The 17178-nt window shown below is 39.2% G+C and overlaps 1 protein-coding gene across 1 annotated transcript; it reads right to left on the bottom strand.

Moving 5' to 3' along the window:
* Window positions 1-6879: 6879 nt before the first annotated feature.
* On the bottom strand, window positions 6880-13940 carry LOC104912783 (transient receptor potential cation channel subfamily M member 1-like). The gene is made up of 3 exons (XM_031555214.1): window positions 13844-13940; window positions 12574-12706; window positions 6880-10729 (listed from the first exon to the last, which is right to left on the bottom strand). Exons 1-3 carry the CDS (start codon window positions 13938-13940, stop codon window positions 9451-9453), a joined length of 1509 nt encoding a protein of 502 aa, XP_031411074.1. The 3' UTR covers window positions 6880-9450.
* Between the last annotated feature and the right edge of the window lie 3238 nt (window positions 13941-17178).

The following is a 17178-nucleotide window of genomic DNA, read 5'->3' as shown; positions in this document are numbered from 1 at the left end:
AACCGTGGGGCTCGGCTCGCTGTCCGCTGACCGGGGCAGTCCTCGTGGGCCCCGCTGGTGGGAGCTGATGGTGCTTCTTAGAAAACTACTTTTTTAATCGTCGTAGAATGGCTTAGTTTGGAAAGAGACCTTAATGATCGTCGAGTCATAGGTTACAATAAAGTACGTCAACTCATTTTCTTTGTGGAATCGCAATCGTCACAAAATAATTGGCAGCTTCTAAGCAGTAGGGCGTGCCAGCAGCGTTCATTTTGTGTTCTCAGAGGGCTGTACAGCCCTTCACTCATTAAACCATTAACATTCACGAACGTCCTACCTGCTCCCGGCGCGAGGATCGCTCCCTCGACCCATCGTGCCCCTCAGCACACTGCTGTCGCCCTGCCATGGGGAGCTCCCACGTCCCTCTGGCACAGCCCGGAGCCTGGCATGAGTTGGCTAGATCACCAACGGGTAACATAGGTAGATGGGGGTGCTCACCTGTGTGTGTGCCAGCTCTTGTAACAGGTAAAGCAGCTGAAATAATTTCTGAATTGTTCCTGAGTGAGTAAATCAGGAATTTGGAAACAAACGGGTACTGTGCTCTCTCACAGCTCTCGTGTTCTGTAACAGAAAGTTGTGCAAATTGGAGATGTCAGGAGCTGACTGCCATGGGCTAGAGAAGGGCCAACGTTTGCATTCACGGTGAGGGCCCCATAGACTACAACACAGCAGATATGGGACAGAAATAGCAGTGATACTGTTACCCACTTTCTGCGGTAGAATGCTGTTATTTCTGACTAGAAAGAAAGTAGCTGTAGGTTACAAAATCTTCCCCGTTTGCTCCCTCACCCACGAGCCTGTGCTTCCAGATGAGTGAAGGGGAATTTGCTTGCAAAGCCTCCCATAGGCACAGCCTGCCCTCTGGGCAAGCACTGAGAGCCCGCATCTGTCCCTGCCTGTCATGAGAGGAAACAGACACGAAAGGCAAGGTTTGGAGGCACAATATTAAAACATAGACTAAAGCAGAGGATTTTGACGCTTGGAGGCTGTGAAACATCCCTGCATGAGGCCTGCAAAGGGAGGTTTTTATTGTAACCCAGGGTTGTCTCAGATAATTAGCTTTAAAATCTAACTCCAGCATGAATAAACTAGTGCTACCAAGTTCATCTTACTGCCACCTTCCACACAAAGTATATCACATTGCAGCTATGGAATGTTAAGCACATCTTGGTGCTGCCCTGGGTTGCTGCCGTGGGCACCTTTTGCTCATCACATTAAACATGTGAATAGCTGTAGAAAGCAGGTGCACATCTTCAACCATGGAATTCCCTTCAATTAGGTGCACCTGCTGGTGCTGCCCTGCAGCCAGTGTGCTGGAATGAAGGAGCTGGGGATCTGTGGGCTGGCTATGAGTTAGGCATAGGTCACAGCAAGGCTCATGGGATAGGGCCATGAGCAGGAGACTAGGACTTGCCAAAATAATCATCAGTACAGTTTGTGGGCACTGTAGCCTCACTTTATTAAAAATGGTGGGGGAGGGTTTTGGTTTGTTTGTTTGTTTTGGGTCTTTTTTCTGTTTTTTTTCTTAACAGCCCACATTTAAGACATCAGTAAAGGCCTGCTGCAGTATAATAGTATTTTAACGTCACCACAACATAAAGACAGTAAAAATTAGAAGACTCCAAATGAAGAGACATTTTTAGGCACAAAATGACACACGCAACACCCAGCATCCACCACAAGATCAAGGTCTTCCCTTGCTGCAGTTAGCAGGAAACACATCACACAGTGTTATGTGTTCAGTGAAAGAACAGGCTTTAGGGCACCTCCCAGATGCCCTGACTAAAATGCAAGGCCCCATCAATGGGGAGAGGTTTGCTTGAACAGTGAGGAGGGGGAATGAACCACCAACACCTGCCTAGGTTGAGGAAGGAAATGTGTGCATACATTTACAGCTGTGCAGCAGCCCAGGGCAGAACACCAGCAAGTCAGCATAACCATATACTATGCTTGGACTTTCAGGCAGAGAAGATTAACACAAACCTATCCAGTACTTTTTTAGAACAAGTGCAGCTCTTTGCCCATGGGTCCCATCTGTACAGTGTTAGTGGACAATTCCCTTCATTGTATCCTCTACTTTTACATGTAAGGTTTATATTTTATGTTGAAAAATCATTGTCTAAGAGGCACTGTTTCATCTGTGTGGTATTGGGCTCAGCTCCTTTCCGTTTTAGATGCACTGTGCTACAGAATCTGCTATTGGTTCAATGATGAGTGCCTGACAGTGCTGTGAGTGCAAGCCATAGCTCCCCTCCTGCTGGTGACTGATCCCTTTCATAAGATAAATCCCTTGGATGTTTGATAAGTGAGAAATCCTGCAGAGACTTGTCCTCATCTTTATTCTTGCAAGTTTTTTGTTATTCAGAACACTGTTGAAAGAAAATTAAAATCAGGAAAAGGGTAGGAGAAAGCAAGGGGGAGAGGAGGGGAGAAACAGTCCAAATTAGCTGGGCTTAAAATTACATATAACAAATTTGCCGGTGTGATTAAACCTGTCAATTATTATTATCAAATTAGAATTACAAGATCGTTCCTGCATGCCTTAGATGCCTTCTGAGAAGTGGCTGTAAAGGCAGTTTTACTCGAGGGAATAAGCATTTCAAAGAAGGACTGGACTGATGTTCAAATGGCAGTGCTGTTCTGAGAATGCATAAACTCAATAAAGCTTTCTGTAAACATAAGATTCGTGAGGGTTATTGTTGGAACTGGTCACAAGTTGTCAGTGGAAGAGTTTTGTGCTGGTGGGAGGAGAACACTGGTTTTACAGAAGTGAGTGTTTTGGAGTAGCAAGTTAATTCTGTCTCAACTTGCGGTAGAATACAAGCAGACGGAGCAGTTAGGAGGAGGTAAGACAGGCAGAGCCAAGCACAGCAGACAGGCAAGGCAGGTAGGGCAGGGCACGTGAGGCAGGCAGGCAGGCAGGACAGACAGGGAAGTCCACTGAATCCCCTGACTACCACCTTTTGGCAATGCACTCAACTGTCTGCCCAACCATTCTGTCTTCCCTCACTTGCTCACTGTTTTCAAACAGTTCTGCTAGACCAGTGGTTTCTGAAAATAGTTTCATCTTATGAAAGCTGTCCTGAAAGAAAGGAGGGAAGCTACCTAGGGAACAAAGTCAGTGGATCTGAAAAGGATTCAACTGTCCATTTTTATTCCAACTATTTTTTTTCAATTGCATTTTTGACACAGTGCAGTTATTTTCATTGCTTAAACATTAAGTTAACTCCCATGTGCTAGATTGGCCAGGACCCTTACACTTTTCCACTGTCATGGCCACCCCAGACCAGCTTGGACAGCTTTCTTGGTGATATCAGACCCCATGTGCTGAGCGGCAGTTTTCTGAAGCCTCATATACAGTGCAAATTACTTGTAACAGTGAGATATCTAAGATATTTATCTGCTTACCTATGGCTGTATGGTGTATAACTTGCTGTATTAACTGCACATCAGTTTAGGTATTTTCTTGAAAGTTCTGGTAAAACCTCACAAATCAGTTAGGGAAGTACTTTGGTTTATGCAATGCTGGAGGTCTAGGGTTAAATAAGAACAGACTTTCATAACAATCCTTTTTGATCTCAGCAGATTACAAAATGACTTTCATTAGACACGTTCAAGAACAGGTTAGACCATCATCTGCCACTGATGCTATCGTGGCAGTGCTGAACTCACTTTAGTGTTGATGATCTGTCTCTTCCAGGCCTGTATTTCTGTGTTAACTTAAGGGTTTCATAGAGTAATGAAGAATAGTTCAAGTATTGATTTGCACTCCAGGACACATGGATGTACACATTGTGTGATTTCCCAGCATAGCAATGAGGCCAGAGCTACAGCGAATATGGGCAAGTCTGCAAAATCAGGGATTCATTGATAAAGTTTATTGTATATTCAATTGAAAACATTGCAGTTTATTACTTCACCTGGACATCTCCCTACTTGTTCACTCAATAGTCTGCACACTCAATTTGCCATAACTTGAAGTCAGAAATGTGGAACTTTTGCTGGAGACTTGTGAGGACAACAGCCCTACAGGTCCATATTAATTCCTGTGGAAAATAACCATTGTGTCTTAATTTAAATTTCTTAAGCAGTCTAAAAAATCTCTTTTCTGGGTGTCTTTGATGAAGATTCAACAGAAGAATTTGTTAAATGTTATTTACACAAAGCAGCAACTTTGATACTCTTGGCCAGGAAATGCGAAATATATAAAAACTATGCAAAGGTTCTGGTTTCTTGAAGTATCCCAGGAGGAAAAAAAGAAACACTCAAAAAAATCCCACCTACTTTTAAAGGCATATCTGTAAAGTGGAGGTAGTATTCTCAAATGTGGGGGTTTAATGATGTTGAACTTTGCTGTATCGTATAAAGGTACTTTTCTTGTTAATCACAATGTACGTATTACTTGCCTGGAGCTATTTGGAGCTATTAATTGGTGCAGTGTTCCACCTTGGCTTGCACTATTAACATAGGTAATCTGATAATGACTCTCAGATTAACAGTGTTTCTAAACTAGAGTCCAATTTTAATTCACAGTAATGTTTGAAGTCTACAGTCTGATGAGGTAATAACTTGCTAAGCACAGCAATCCAGTTAGTACAAAAAAAAAAAAAAAAAAGAGAAATGCTGACGTCTAGAATCAGGGAGGATGAAGCTCTGCACTTTCATAGAGATTTTAGTGCTGTAGAGACAAAGGAGGAGCAGGAAGATGGAATTATGCAATTCCTTTAACACCAAGCTCTTAACCACTTTGGCTGAACAAATGCAAACACTAATTTATTTAAAGCCTGTCATGAAGACTTACCTTACATAAAGATGCAGGACATCAACCATAAAGTACCATTTTACACTATCAAGTTTTGTTTCTGTGGATTAGGCTCGAAGTTGAAAGAAGTAAAAGACTGCAATTTTAAGGGAATTATTCTAAAGTCTGCAGTTTGTCAGCATGGAATCCAAACTCCTGGTGCCCACTGGCTTTTGATTGCCCAACCTCTCTGGGTCTGACACTGGAAGAAATGAGCATTCAATAGCCCGGTCAAGCTGAGCCTTATATCTGTTTGCCTTTCTGCTTGATGCTGGATCTCATTTGGTTATTAAGATCAACAAATTGAAATATCAGCTCAGGTGACCAGCGCATGCAGTAAAGTATTTATCTACAATGGCTGTAGGGAGAGGAAAGCACGTTCTGGTCTAAGGTAGCCTCGCAGCCCAATTTATAGAGTATTGTCTGTCAGTAACAGGCCACAAGCATTATGCTGACTTTGCAAGGCCTGAGTCTGGTCAGGATTGCTTTATCTGAACTTGTCTCAACCTGCCTGGAGCTGTGCCTTGGCTTGTTCATCTGTGAAAGCAATTTTTAGAATGAGTAGAAATTTCAGGCATAACATGGACTTACAGGCCAGTGAAGAAAACCCAAGTTATTCAGTTTGTTAGCAAATATAAAAACGCTCCTAGAAAAGCAAACAAAGAGTAAGGAAAAAGACACCATCAACATCACTCACAACCTAGTAAAGATGGGCTGTCAGAGTGCTGACAGCTGGCAGTATTTCCTTTCTACTCTCATTGCCAGTAACTCTTAGACCCAGAAGATCAGTGCAAATGTGAGGAAAACATCTAAGAAAAAGGGACAGATAGTAGGAAGCATGTGTATATATGATTTTTACCTTACTGTGTTTTTTTTCCCTGCAGTAGTGTAGTAGCATTCTTTTCTCTCCTTTCATCTCTCCTCTCCTTTATTCTTGCTTTTCCTTTTCCCCCATAACAATTAGATCTAGACTAATAACAATTAATACATCAGACTGTTAAAATTTCCATTACACTAACAATAATTTCATGATTTTGCATATAAGGTATGCCTTCTTTTTGCTTATCGCGTGTTTTGGAGTATAACGTAAACCCAATTAGCAGCGTGCAGAAGTTATAAGCTGACAATGACGTTACCAGATAGAACCCCAACAATGTGTCCAGGTGCTGATGTCACTGTTTGAAAACTTACCTCTGCCATGACAAATGTTCAGCAGCAACTTTGTGAATTTACTATCCAGAGCACCCATTACAGATCTTGTGGATCTTGCACATCTAGTGAGACAATTCTTTTGACATCCTTACTGTCTTGTTTTCAGACAAGGCCTCACAGACACTTTTTTTTAAAAAAAAAAAGACAGATATACATCTCACCAAGCCTAGAAGATAGGAAAGGGTCCAAAGAAGCCATCTAGAGAGACCATGTCGGGGAGAATCCACTGGTTCTTTGAATTCATTACTAAATGATACGGCAAATTGACTCTCTTGGTTCTCAGGTATCTAAATCCAGCATTTCAAATGGAAAGGGTGACTCTGCAATAGGATAGGGCTTGCAACGCCAAGTCAAAATATTCCCAGAGCGATGCAATGTAAAATGAAATAATTAGAATCAGGTGATATAGTTAAGAACCTGCCTACATTGCAATTAGTTAATGTGTTTGAAATATTTGCTTTGAGGGAAGAGGGATATATAAGTATTGCAAGATACTGTACAGTGAGTTCACTTAAATTACTTCAGTGACACACAGAATGCACCCTCTTTAGGCTTGACCTGGTTCAGTTTAGGTCAATTACATAATAATCATTAAAAATATACATATATAAGTGAAATTCACTATGACACTGCTGTGGAGTCATCCTCAGTAGTGGGAGGGATGTGTCTTCTTAAAAGGGAGTGTTAAACATGTCTCTTCAGAAATACAAATTCTGTGCTTGCAACCTTTCACAAAGTGTTCAAGAAAGGACGAAGGTGGGCAGGCAAAAGTGTTAATCATTATTCTGTTTAGTGTGCTCCAAATCTAGCATCAGGCTTGTGTGCACATACAGAGCCATATTTAAATCTTAATATGGCTATTTGTCTAACATAACTCTGCCAACATCAGTGTAGTCACTTCACATTTATTGGCAAGGAGGCTACCATTTCAGTTCATCCAGTGCAAGAGCACAGGAAACATCTGACCCTGTATAGAGAGCGTGATGGAAAATTACTCGCAAGTGGTAAAAAAGAAACTTTGCTTAGAAAACATTCAGCCCATTTGCTGCATAAGAAGAAAAGTAAGTGAAGAGTTTTTATATCCTTACAGTGGTCAGTTTGGTATACTGAATTAATTCCATATCTTTTTAATATGACTTCTTTATAAATGTTTTGCACAAGAGAAGAAAATAAATACAACAGTAAAATGTTGTTTGAAAACTACATGCCACTTCGAAACTTGGTAATGCAAATGCTAAAAAATGTCTGGTCAAACAAAGCATGATTTAATGCAAATTTTATAAACACAATGTAACAAGAGGCATGCAACACACCGTACTGCGGTCCACAATGCACTCTGCTTGTTTAGCAAAGTGCTGAATAGCTGCATCCCTTTGTGTTTGTTGATGAATTAGTTCCTGGTGAGCATGCAGGCAAACAATAAAAAGGCATTGACAAATTGGAGGATATATTAACCATGCATACAAAATAGCTGTGTAGTTGCATAGAAAGGTAACACAAAAGTAAACATGGAAGTGAAACAATTTCAAATGTCATTCTGTTTATATAAAATGTCACATTCCCTAAACTTGAATAAAAAAAGAAGCCCTCATGAAAAACAAATGTCAACACTGTTCTGATAACAGTGAAACCAGTAAACATGCTCATGAGATCAAGCTGGCAAAAATGTATGATAACGATGGCTGACCTTTCCCAAATGTCTAAGCGGTCTCTGTGATCAAGCAGCATGGTAGCAATACTTCAAAAGTAGTTATGGATGGCGTATGAAAATATAATACATATAATAAAAATCTGATGCCATCAATGCATTTTAAAGTCTTACATCAGTCTCTGTATTCCAGTGTGCTATAAGCAGCATCAGTACTGAAATGTACATAAAGAGGAGCTGATGGGGGGAGAGGGGGGAAATGAAATTCTGTCTTTTCAAAATAGCGAATAAATGAGTGCTAACTGTTACTGAGTTAAGTGTAAACTTTTGACCAATATTCTGTGAACAAGTAACACAGTTTTAACTTCTTTTCTTTCTTTTCTGTTAAATGGTATGCTTTCCCTGCAGAGAGAGGGGCTGAATATTTAGGAAAACAAAATTCCTAAAACATAACAGACAAGAATGAGGCAAATGAAAAATCATACTATTACGAAGGAAATTACCAAAACCAAGCATATGGAATGCTACTGCTGAGTCAAGCGTTCTGGCTAATTATGACTAGAGATGTGGATTTCAGTCTTAGTTGCTGAGTGATGGAAAATACTTACTCTGTAGAAAGGGCTTTTCCGTTGGAAATTTCTTTTTGAAATTGACTGAAGGAAATACATGGAATTCCTCTTCCCATATATAGAATTTTTTTTTGTTTAGATTAACTCACAGAAACTCTTGTTCCTTGTGCATTGTCATAATGAAATTGCAGAACTGAAGATCAATCTGTCACAATAGATTTACTTCAAATGCAGATTGGGTGAGATCAGAACACAGCCAACCAGAATACATTTCCTGTTTGTTTTTTTCTTTTGCAGGCAAAACAGTTTCCTCCTCTACGTGGGATTCTGTTGCTATTCTGTTTATATAAAACACTAATGCAGATCTTGGATTCATATTATTGAAATCAATCTACTCTTTAAATACTGAAAATCTCTCTAAACATTTTGAAACAATGATGACTGTTTTTCAACAGTTTAAGGCTGCCAGAATGCTTTGGGGCAGAGACAGATATGATCCTGAAAGCAGACTATGTCAGCCAAGTTCAAGGACAGGTCAAGAATATGTGTATGCATAGCATTCCAGGTCAGGTTTTTCCAAACATAACTGTATTTTTCCACTCAGAAGTATTCTATTGGGTAGAAGCTGCTCTGTTCTGCCTTTCTGAAAGTTCTGCATGAAACAAGCATGAAACAAGAAGTGAAATAGGACTACATAATTATTCCATGCATTCAACAATTTTGTTTTGATCTGAAAATATAGTGGCCACAAAGAAACCAGCTGTGTGAGGATAAAAACAATGGCTAGTTAAAAATTAGTGCAGTTTAACTAGTCTTCAGATAAAGAAGAAAAAGTATTTTCTAAATTATTAAATGATTGTATTGTCCTTTCAAGAGCTTTTATGAAGACTCTATCAGTAAATTAGTTTACAAGGGAAGTGGAAGTGGAACAAAGAAAGGTCAATGCTGTCAGCATCTGCAGACCAGCCTGCTTTTATATCTGCCCCTGAGCGAATATCTTCCTTTCACTTGACCCAGCAAGGATTTATTTAAGAGCACAACACGTACCTAATAAGTCTAAAATGAAGAGAAACAAATGTATGCAACATTATTCTGTATAAATTCATTAAAAAAATCCATCTTTTTTTCAATTAGCCGCGCTACTTTTTTGACGGTCAGTAAAACAAGGGCCATAAGCTGTTTCAACACTCAGTTTCTGTGGATGCATTTTCTTGTCCAGCTTTCTGTTCTTCTGTTGCACTGCCAAATGCTACTACTAAGTTAGTTACGCTAGTGGCATGTCCTGGTCTGTTTAATTTGTCCTTTATAGACTTGGCTTTCCGAGAATGGCTATGCAAACTTTTTGATCGTACTGATGGGAACCCAGAAGTCCTTTCTGGCTTTACTGATAACAAGTTCTCTGTCTGAGTTTTGACAGCAGCAGGCATAGAGGCATAAGAGGCACCAATACCTGCTTCACCAACATCACTGTCATCATCTGTGTCCATTTGTAACTGTTTCTGTTCTGCCTGCCTCTCTGCTTCAGAGATAATACCTGGGTATTCTGGAGGACGTTCTTGAGAAAGTTGCTGCTCAACTTCGTATTTCCACTCTGTAGCCCACTGCTCAATTGTAGAAGGGCACACCTGATCCATGATGGTACTATATTCTGTTGTCCAGTTGTTTACCCCACCAACCAGCTTCCCACCCTGTGCAAATATAAAGCTCCTTGACTTCATCATAGTAGTTTGACAAGCACTGAATGTTTCAGGAGGAAAATAGCGCATTGCTTTACATTTGTCCAAGGGATAAGAGATGGTTGCCTCTAACTTGGTCCGTTCTACTTTCAGCTGAGTGTTCTGAAAATCTGATCTTGGTACTGATTGTCTGTGCATAATAGCATCCATCTGGTTTAAACTTTGAGGAGCTATTTCATCCTTCTTGAAAATTCCTTGGTTTTCATCCCCCAAACCACCTGAGCCAGAATGGGGACCGGAAATACTCTGTGCAATGTCTAATGCAGATCTACTGCAATCTGCTGGGGGCACTGCATTAGCACTAGAGGTATAATGGAGACTGGTATGGTGCTCTGGAACCAGCATCCTTGGGTCTGCTCCATCTTCTTTTGTACCAACAGAATGAGCTTTTTTACGTGATCCTATGGCTGGTGACATTGGAGCAGTGCTGTCATCATATGCTAACTCGTCACCACCAACGTGATATCTGTACATGCTGTAGCCATCCGAGCTGTTGACACTACTTTGCCTTAGGAGATATGCAGCATCACATTCAGATGAAGCCCGTGAACGTGTATACGTTAGCTCAGATTTGTCAACACCTGCCAGCTTCTCAAGAGCATTCACCATCCGACCAGATAGTTCTTCTAACTGAGAGAGTCGAAGGTCAACTGTTTGAAGAGAAGCTTTCATAAAATGTTCTCTTTCATTCACTTCTTCTAGCCTCATTGACATATTTTCAACTCTGTTGGATATAAAAGAGGAAGCATAAAACACACAGTGGGATGGTGCAGTAACCCATATAGGCACCAGCTATTAATATCTTCTAATGGCAGAAATCTGTGCTACATGTAACTCATTACTTGTTCCTGTTTGTAGCGCAGTGCTTGTGCATTTACTTTTTACCTGTGCTTTCCTCACACTATATTAGAGGGCTATTTGAACTTCGCCTTTATTTACATGCCAGGACAGTAAAAGAGTTGTAGCCCTTTGTTAGAGCCTACTATTAAATCCCTCTCTGAGTGTGCCACTCACTTCACATTCAGTTATCCTCTTTCACTGTGAAGTACCAATTAATTATATGAAAAATACCTTCTAAAGGCATGTTCACAGGATGACTTAAAATAGCACCAAGGCATGTTGTAAAACAGGTTTTGTGGCTGTATGAAGAGAACACATGCTACTGTTTACAGAATTACTTTGTGTCCTGAAATACCTTCCAATTAAGGATCAGAGCAAAGGGGGGCAGAATTTATTTTACTTTCCTTTATTTATTTTATCATTTAGTCCATAATGGACTTGATGGTACTAGAAGAACGCATATAAAAGCCAGGCATTAGGATGTGACTTAGAGAACATACAGTACTAAATCAACTGTGGAAATTAAATTAACATTCTTTTGCTTTTGCACACAAAAGATGATGAAGCATTTGGAGCAAGAAGCCATGAGAATTATGCAAATCTGGTTTGTGGCTAGAAGATCATAGTGAATCAGTGAGGCTTACCAACCCTGCTTTATTCTCTCAGACAATACCTAGGATTTTGACAAATTACCATGGATAGCGTAATAGAAACGAGTTGATGACACATAGCAGATTTCATTTACTTCTCTGTTCTCAAACTCCACATACAATATTGCAAGATGTTTACTGCTTCCCTTCAGCAGAAAGATATTTATCTGTTAGGGAATTGAACGGCTTATGGAACAACCTCATCAGAAATGTTAAAAGCAAGTGAGATATATACATAGAGAGTGGTTCATAATTAAAGAAGAATACTGCAAGGAAGATTAAGACAAAAATGTACACAAATATGTACTATTTCCATTATAAGGAGAATTATTCATCATTTCAAGGAGGTGATAAGAGACCTCATCCCCTGAGTTACTTAGAGCTACTACCAGAATAGGCAGAGCCTTTGGGAACAGTTCTGCCAAATGATATGACACAAAAGCGCTGCTGCCATTGTAACTATTTGATTTCACATCAATATGCAAACATTACCTACTCCTCAGAATAGCTTCATTATTTGCACTTGACTATTCCCTGTCTTTTAGATGAGGAAGTCCATATAGAAAAGCTCAATGCCTTGTTCAAATCTTCTAAGAGACTACCTGGCAGAGGTTCAAATTTGGCTGTTCTGAGTGCTGGACTGTAGTCTGAATCATAGGTATAAGTGAAGAACTCCCAGTACTTTTGTTATTAAGCTCCACCATGTTTATTACAATTGAATGAGCTGCTGGAATCTGAACACGTACTGTTTTGCTCAAGCAGATAAGCAGCATAACTGTGATCGTAGCTGGGTGAGAGGGAAAAAATAACTCTGAACAAAAATGCTCTTACATTGAAGCTACCCAAACCAGCAGCCTTAGTGGTGTGCCATCAGGAGCAACAAAAAGCTTGATTTTGTGAGAGATGCATCTGCACTGACATTTACCTGGGATTAAGATTCTGAAATAGTGGTGGTTTTCTTAAAGGCTGAAGCCATTTGTACTTTAGGTGAACTTTGCTTATAATGAGGGACAAAAAAGCAATATATTGTTCCAGACAAGGTCGGGGGCTTTTTTGTTTGTTTGTTTTAAATAGGTACCTTTCAGAGGTAACTCTGATGCGTTCATCATTAGATGATTGCTGCTCATCCTCTTTTTCCTGAAAGTATTCTTCCACACACTGCTCTTCAAACTCGTACAGCTTTTTTAGCTCTTCATCATTTAGAAATAACTCTGTGAAACAGAAGAAAAAAATACTAATTTCCTTTTTCTGAAAATCTGTCAGTCAATTTAAAACCAATGTAGTGGGCTATTTCAGACAGATGGATACTGCAAATTCCACTCCTGCACTAAATGAATAGATCATTTTGTAGATACAAAATGAGTACTTAGCCAAAATGGCTATGGCTCTGAAAGCAGTGTGATGCATTATGACTTTAATCTTCTTCTATGACCATGCACAGTATGCTGTATTTTCTCACAGACCTTTGAACTTTTTAATAGTAGTGCTACATTTTGAACAAACTGAGCAGATTTTACAGGGTAAGACAATCTTTGCCAGCTTGATTCTTCTTTAATTCAAATATTGCTCATAAAGCATGCCAGTTATAGGCAAAAGATAATCCGATATAAGTTTCCCAGACATTCTTTGGATAAGACATTCAAAAACCTAAAATTGAATAAAGAAAATCCAAGGGAAACATAAGCTCTTGGGAACATTTTATCTTTGTCCTGGATTAGTCTCTTTTTATTTGTAGGAACTGTTATATTTACATTTTTTTCCTCAGTTTTTTTCCACTTTTTTAAAATCAAAAGCATATAGTGCAAACATATAATTAATTACAAAGTGTATTTCCTGTGAAATGCAGAAATACAGGAGTAATTGTGAGCATCTGATTATCTCAATGAGGTACATAATGAAAAAATAATAATTGCAGAGAATGTTAGCAGTAGAATGCTCGCATCCTCATAGTTCTATGAAATGACAGATAGGTCTAAACATGGAGAAATGAAAGTGGTGGTACACAGATTGCTCACAATCACAAGGCTGAATGTACAAATGACATTTGAAACTTCTCTTCTTTTCAGATTCCTATTTGCCTCTTCTGGTGTATGAACTTTACAAGCACTTGTTGAAAATGGATTAAGTGGATGCCATGTCATTATTTAAAAGAAAGTGCAGCACAGCATCACAAATACCAAAGGAAGAGGTCAACAGCTGTTAACCTGATATAAAATTTGTCCCATGCTTCCGCTGCAAATACAGTGGACCTTAAATGTGAAGGAAATTAATACTTTGTCATTGGAAAAGCTACTCCTTTCTGCTATCATGTGCAAAAAAGCTCTATTCAGAGAAGATTTACTGCATACTCAGCCCCCTATCACGCTCATCCTGGTCTCCTTCACGCTTCTTGCAGCGACAGCAGACTCGCTTGATGATTATGTAGAGGTGGCTGAAGATAATCATTGGTGGTGGGAGGACAGGTCTGTCATGGAATGTCATGATCAGCTGGTACCGCTGGAACTTCCAGACTTGGTTGGATATTGACTTTACTTCAAAGAAGGTATTGCTGAAAGAGAATCGGTGTAATTTTCTTTAGGCCTCTAAGTTTACTTAAGATTTAACAAGAACTACATTGAAAAAAGAAGAAACTAAATAACAACACGAGGCCACACAACTTGCTTGGTTCAGCTCTTCATTGATGCAGCTGAACTTGCTGAACTGATGATTAAGCTAAACTCATTATTTTACCACTCCTTTTGAAGGTAGCAAAGCAGGTGCTCTGCATCCCTTATGCGCCACTTGAAAGAGTCCTCTTCATTTTCTTCTACCATATAAAGCATTTTAGCTGTCAGTTAAGATAAATGTGCCAACTTATGAATCAGATAACTAGTATTTTGGAGCTTGGTCATAAAGTACTTCTATTAATATATACTCATATTTGATATCATACCAAGGATTAAATCCACAAAAGATATTTTCCATGCTAAACCCAGAAGAGTGACATCTTTTTCTTTTAACATGTTAATCAGCTTGACCTATACAGAACACTTCTCAAGTTTTTACAAAATGCCCTAAATTTAAACTTTGTTCATTCAGACTTCTAATTTGAAAGTATTGCATATTATTTTAAAAGGAGTTGTTTGTGGGAGTTAGTTTCATCATTTCTACATCAGAATGATTTTTATTATAAAGACAATCTATTAGCAATTCAGTGAATATGAAGGAATAGAGAATGTATTCAATCCAGAGACAACAATATTCAACGTTACAAACTGCAAACTAAGAAAATTTGGAACTTCTGTCTTAGATGATGTTTTTCAAGCTATTTTAAAATATGCTAGGACAGTTCACTTCTATGATGATACTGACACTTCCTCTTCTTATTTTTTCTATTTCTTTTCTAACTTTCTGTGCTTTGGAATATTCACAAAACCAGACATGACACTTCTTCAAAAATGGAGAATTCTTGATTGCACAAAGCACTCCATTTCTTTTGGCTAAGAATATGAGATTACTTACGCTGATAAATGACAATCTGACTTCATTCTGTGTCTCCTGCACAGCAAGAATTCCCCAGCTACATACTCACCCCCTGCAACCATGCTAGGATAGCAGGAGTTAACAGTATGACCTACTTCTCAAACTGCTGATTCCTTCCTCTCTTCAGCCAATAATAGTTACCATTGTAAGATGCTTCCCCTTCCCCCTAGCAATGTGACTGGCATTTGGGTACTTTAAAATTCATGACCTTTTAAGCTAAATACATCAAATGAAAGACAGGCTTTGTGAGCTGTAGCTTTCTGGGCACAAAATGAACTATTTTTGTGGTTGTGATGCCCATTACCTATGCCAGCAAGCCCTGCAACGCTGCATATTTATGGGAATCGAAATGGAATCACCTGCTTTTCACAATAGGTGTTTTGGAAAATTTTACTAGCAAGGAGATCTATTAGTTTTTCCTATTTTTATTTTCCAGTTCCTAGGTTATTATAGGAAATGCAGCATAACTGTTGCATATAACTGTTGGCAGAAAGTACAAGCAGTTGAAACGCATTTAGTTTTACTCCAGAGAATTCTAAGCATGGATTTATGGAATAATGTTGTGAATTTGCACAGTTGCAAGTTAGTTGCACTGCCATAAATACAGCCATAGATTTTGGTAAAATGTACCTATCTTTTCTCTTTGTTCAAGGTAATACATTCTCCTTTCCTGAGAGATATAGGAACTCTGCAAGGCTTTCATTTCTTTTTCTCTAAATTAGAAGCAAAGTAAGAAGAAAAAAGGTGAAGAAGCCAGGTGATGCATGGGTACAGCAGAAATATCTCTTATTTTTGATGTTCAGATTTTCATTCTGCAGAACTATGTTAGAATCATGTTTGCCAATGGTTGCAAGAGTTCTATCACATATGTAGGTTTAGTGGATTCAGTTTTCATCTTTACAAAACAATCTTGAAGCCTGTCAGTAACCATTAGACCCTAATTGTAAGTAATCATTCTCTCATACACATCACTGCAAAATCTGTACCAAATTTTCTTCTGCTCTTTCCCAGTGCATAAACCATTCCAAATATTTACTAGTCATGTTCATAGAGAAATTTTGAGTGTGAATGCAAACCCTTGCAAAATCAGTTGATGGACTCTCATCGAAACTTTATCTTGACAATAAGAAAATAGAACGTGATCATTTACATACTTGAAGACTGCAATCAGCAGGTTTACCAGCAGAATATTTGCTACCAAGAGGTAACAAGCCATAATAGCGGGAGTGAGCCAGGCCCCTGGTATGCATGGAGGGAGACGTTTACCATCCTCATCATAAAGATTGTCTCCACAAGGAGCTGAAGAAAAGAGAGGAAAGGTATTTACATTTTCTGACACTTGAGAACAGACTCACTTATTGATGACACACATGTAAAGTCTACCAAACCAAATAAATTTTATCAGTTTATTTCCAGTGGCAAGTATGTATAATTTCTAGTCCAAATTCTGCTTCTAACTACACCATGCAAAAATAATTTCACATAATAGTGAATGGTTACATGGCTTGAGGTTTAATGCACAATGTAGCTTCCTCTTCAAATTCATATGGCTTTTTTTTTTTCCACAGTAACATCATAGAACAAGATCTTGATGTGCACGTGTATAATTTCATAACAGCATTTTAAAAACATCTCCGACTAAACTTGTGTGCATATCTTTTCAAATACATAAACGGATTTATTTTCTGGTCCAAGATTGTTGAACATGTATCAGGCCTTCATCAGAGCTCTGAGTGTTTAAGTAGGCCCAAACTACCCTAAACAGCTTCTCCTGAGGTCTACACCTACAAGCCCTACGCATATCTGTTCTTGCCCAAGCTAGATCAGGTGTGCAGGCATCAGATTTTTCTCATGGATGCACTGTGGACCAATACTTGTCTCCTGGAAAAACCCTTATTTTGTTTCAGCCCTGTCTTCTCTCACTACAACCTGAACTCCCTAGCTAGGCTCTGGATTATTACTTGCCTTGTCTTGTTAGCAATTAGCAGCAGCCATCTCTGAGAGACCAGGTCACCCTGGGGAGGGCATTGCTCACCCTCGGTCCCTGCTCTCTCTTATCCTTGGGGCCAGCCCTGCTCTTGTTGCTTCCTGCCAGATCAGAGCAGCAAATCTGCCCCAAATACCAAGTACTGCTACACAGACAGAAATTGTTTATTATTAA

The sequence above is a fragment of the Meleagris gallopavo genome, chromosome 12 (genome assembly GCF_000146605.3).
Source record: "Meleagris gallopavo isolate NT-WF06-2002-E0010 breed Aviagen turkey brand Nicholas breeding stock chromosome 12, Turkey_5.1, whole genome shotgun sequence".
Lineage (NCBI taxonomy): Eukaryota > Metazoa > Chordata > Aves > Galliformes > Phasianidae > Meleagris > Meleagris gallopavo.
Note: the sequence above shows the minus strand (reverse complement) of the source record. Positions and strands in the feature narration are given on the sequence as shown.

What these genes read in the sequence shown, in the direction of transcription:
- LOC104912783 (XM_031555214.1), bottom strand. Translation starts at nt 13,940, where the DNA reads ATGATTATCTTCAGCCACCTCTACATAATCATCAAGCGAGTCTGCTGT. An exon ending in TGAGCGTGATAGGGGGCTGA is followed by an intron (nt 12,707 to 13,843) that starts GTATGCAGTAAA and finishes TCTGTTTCACAG; the next exon opens with AGTTATTTCTAAATGATGAA. An exon ending in ATCAGAGTTACCTCTGAAAG is followed by an intron (nt 10,730 to 12,573) that starts GTACCTATTTAA and finishes TATATCCAACAG; the next exon opens with AGTTGAAAATATGTCAATGA.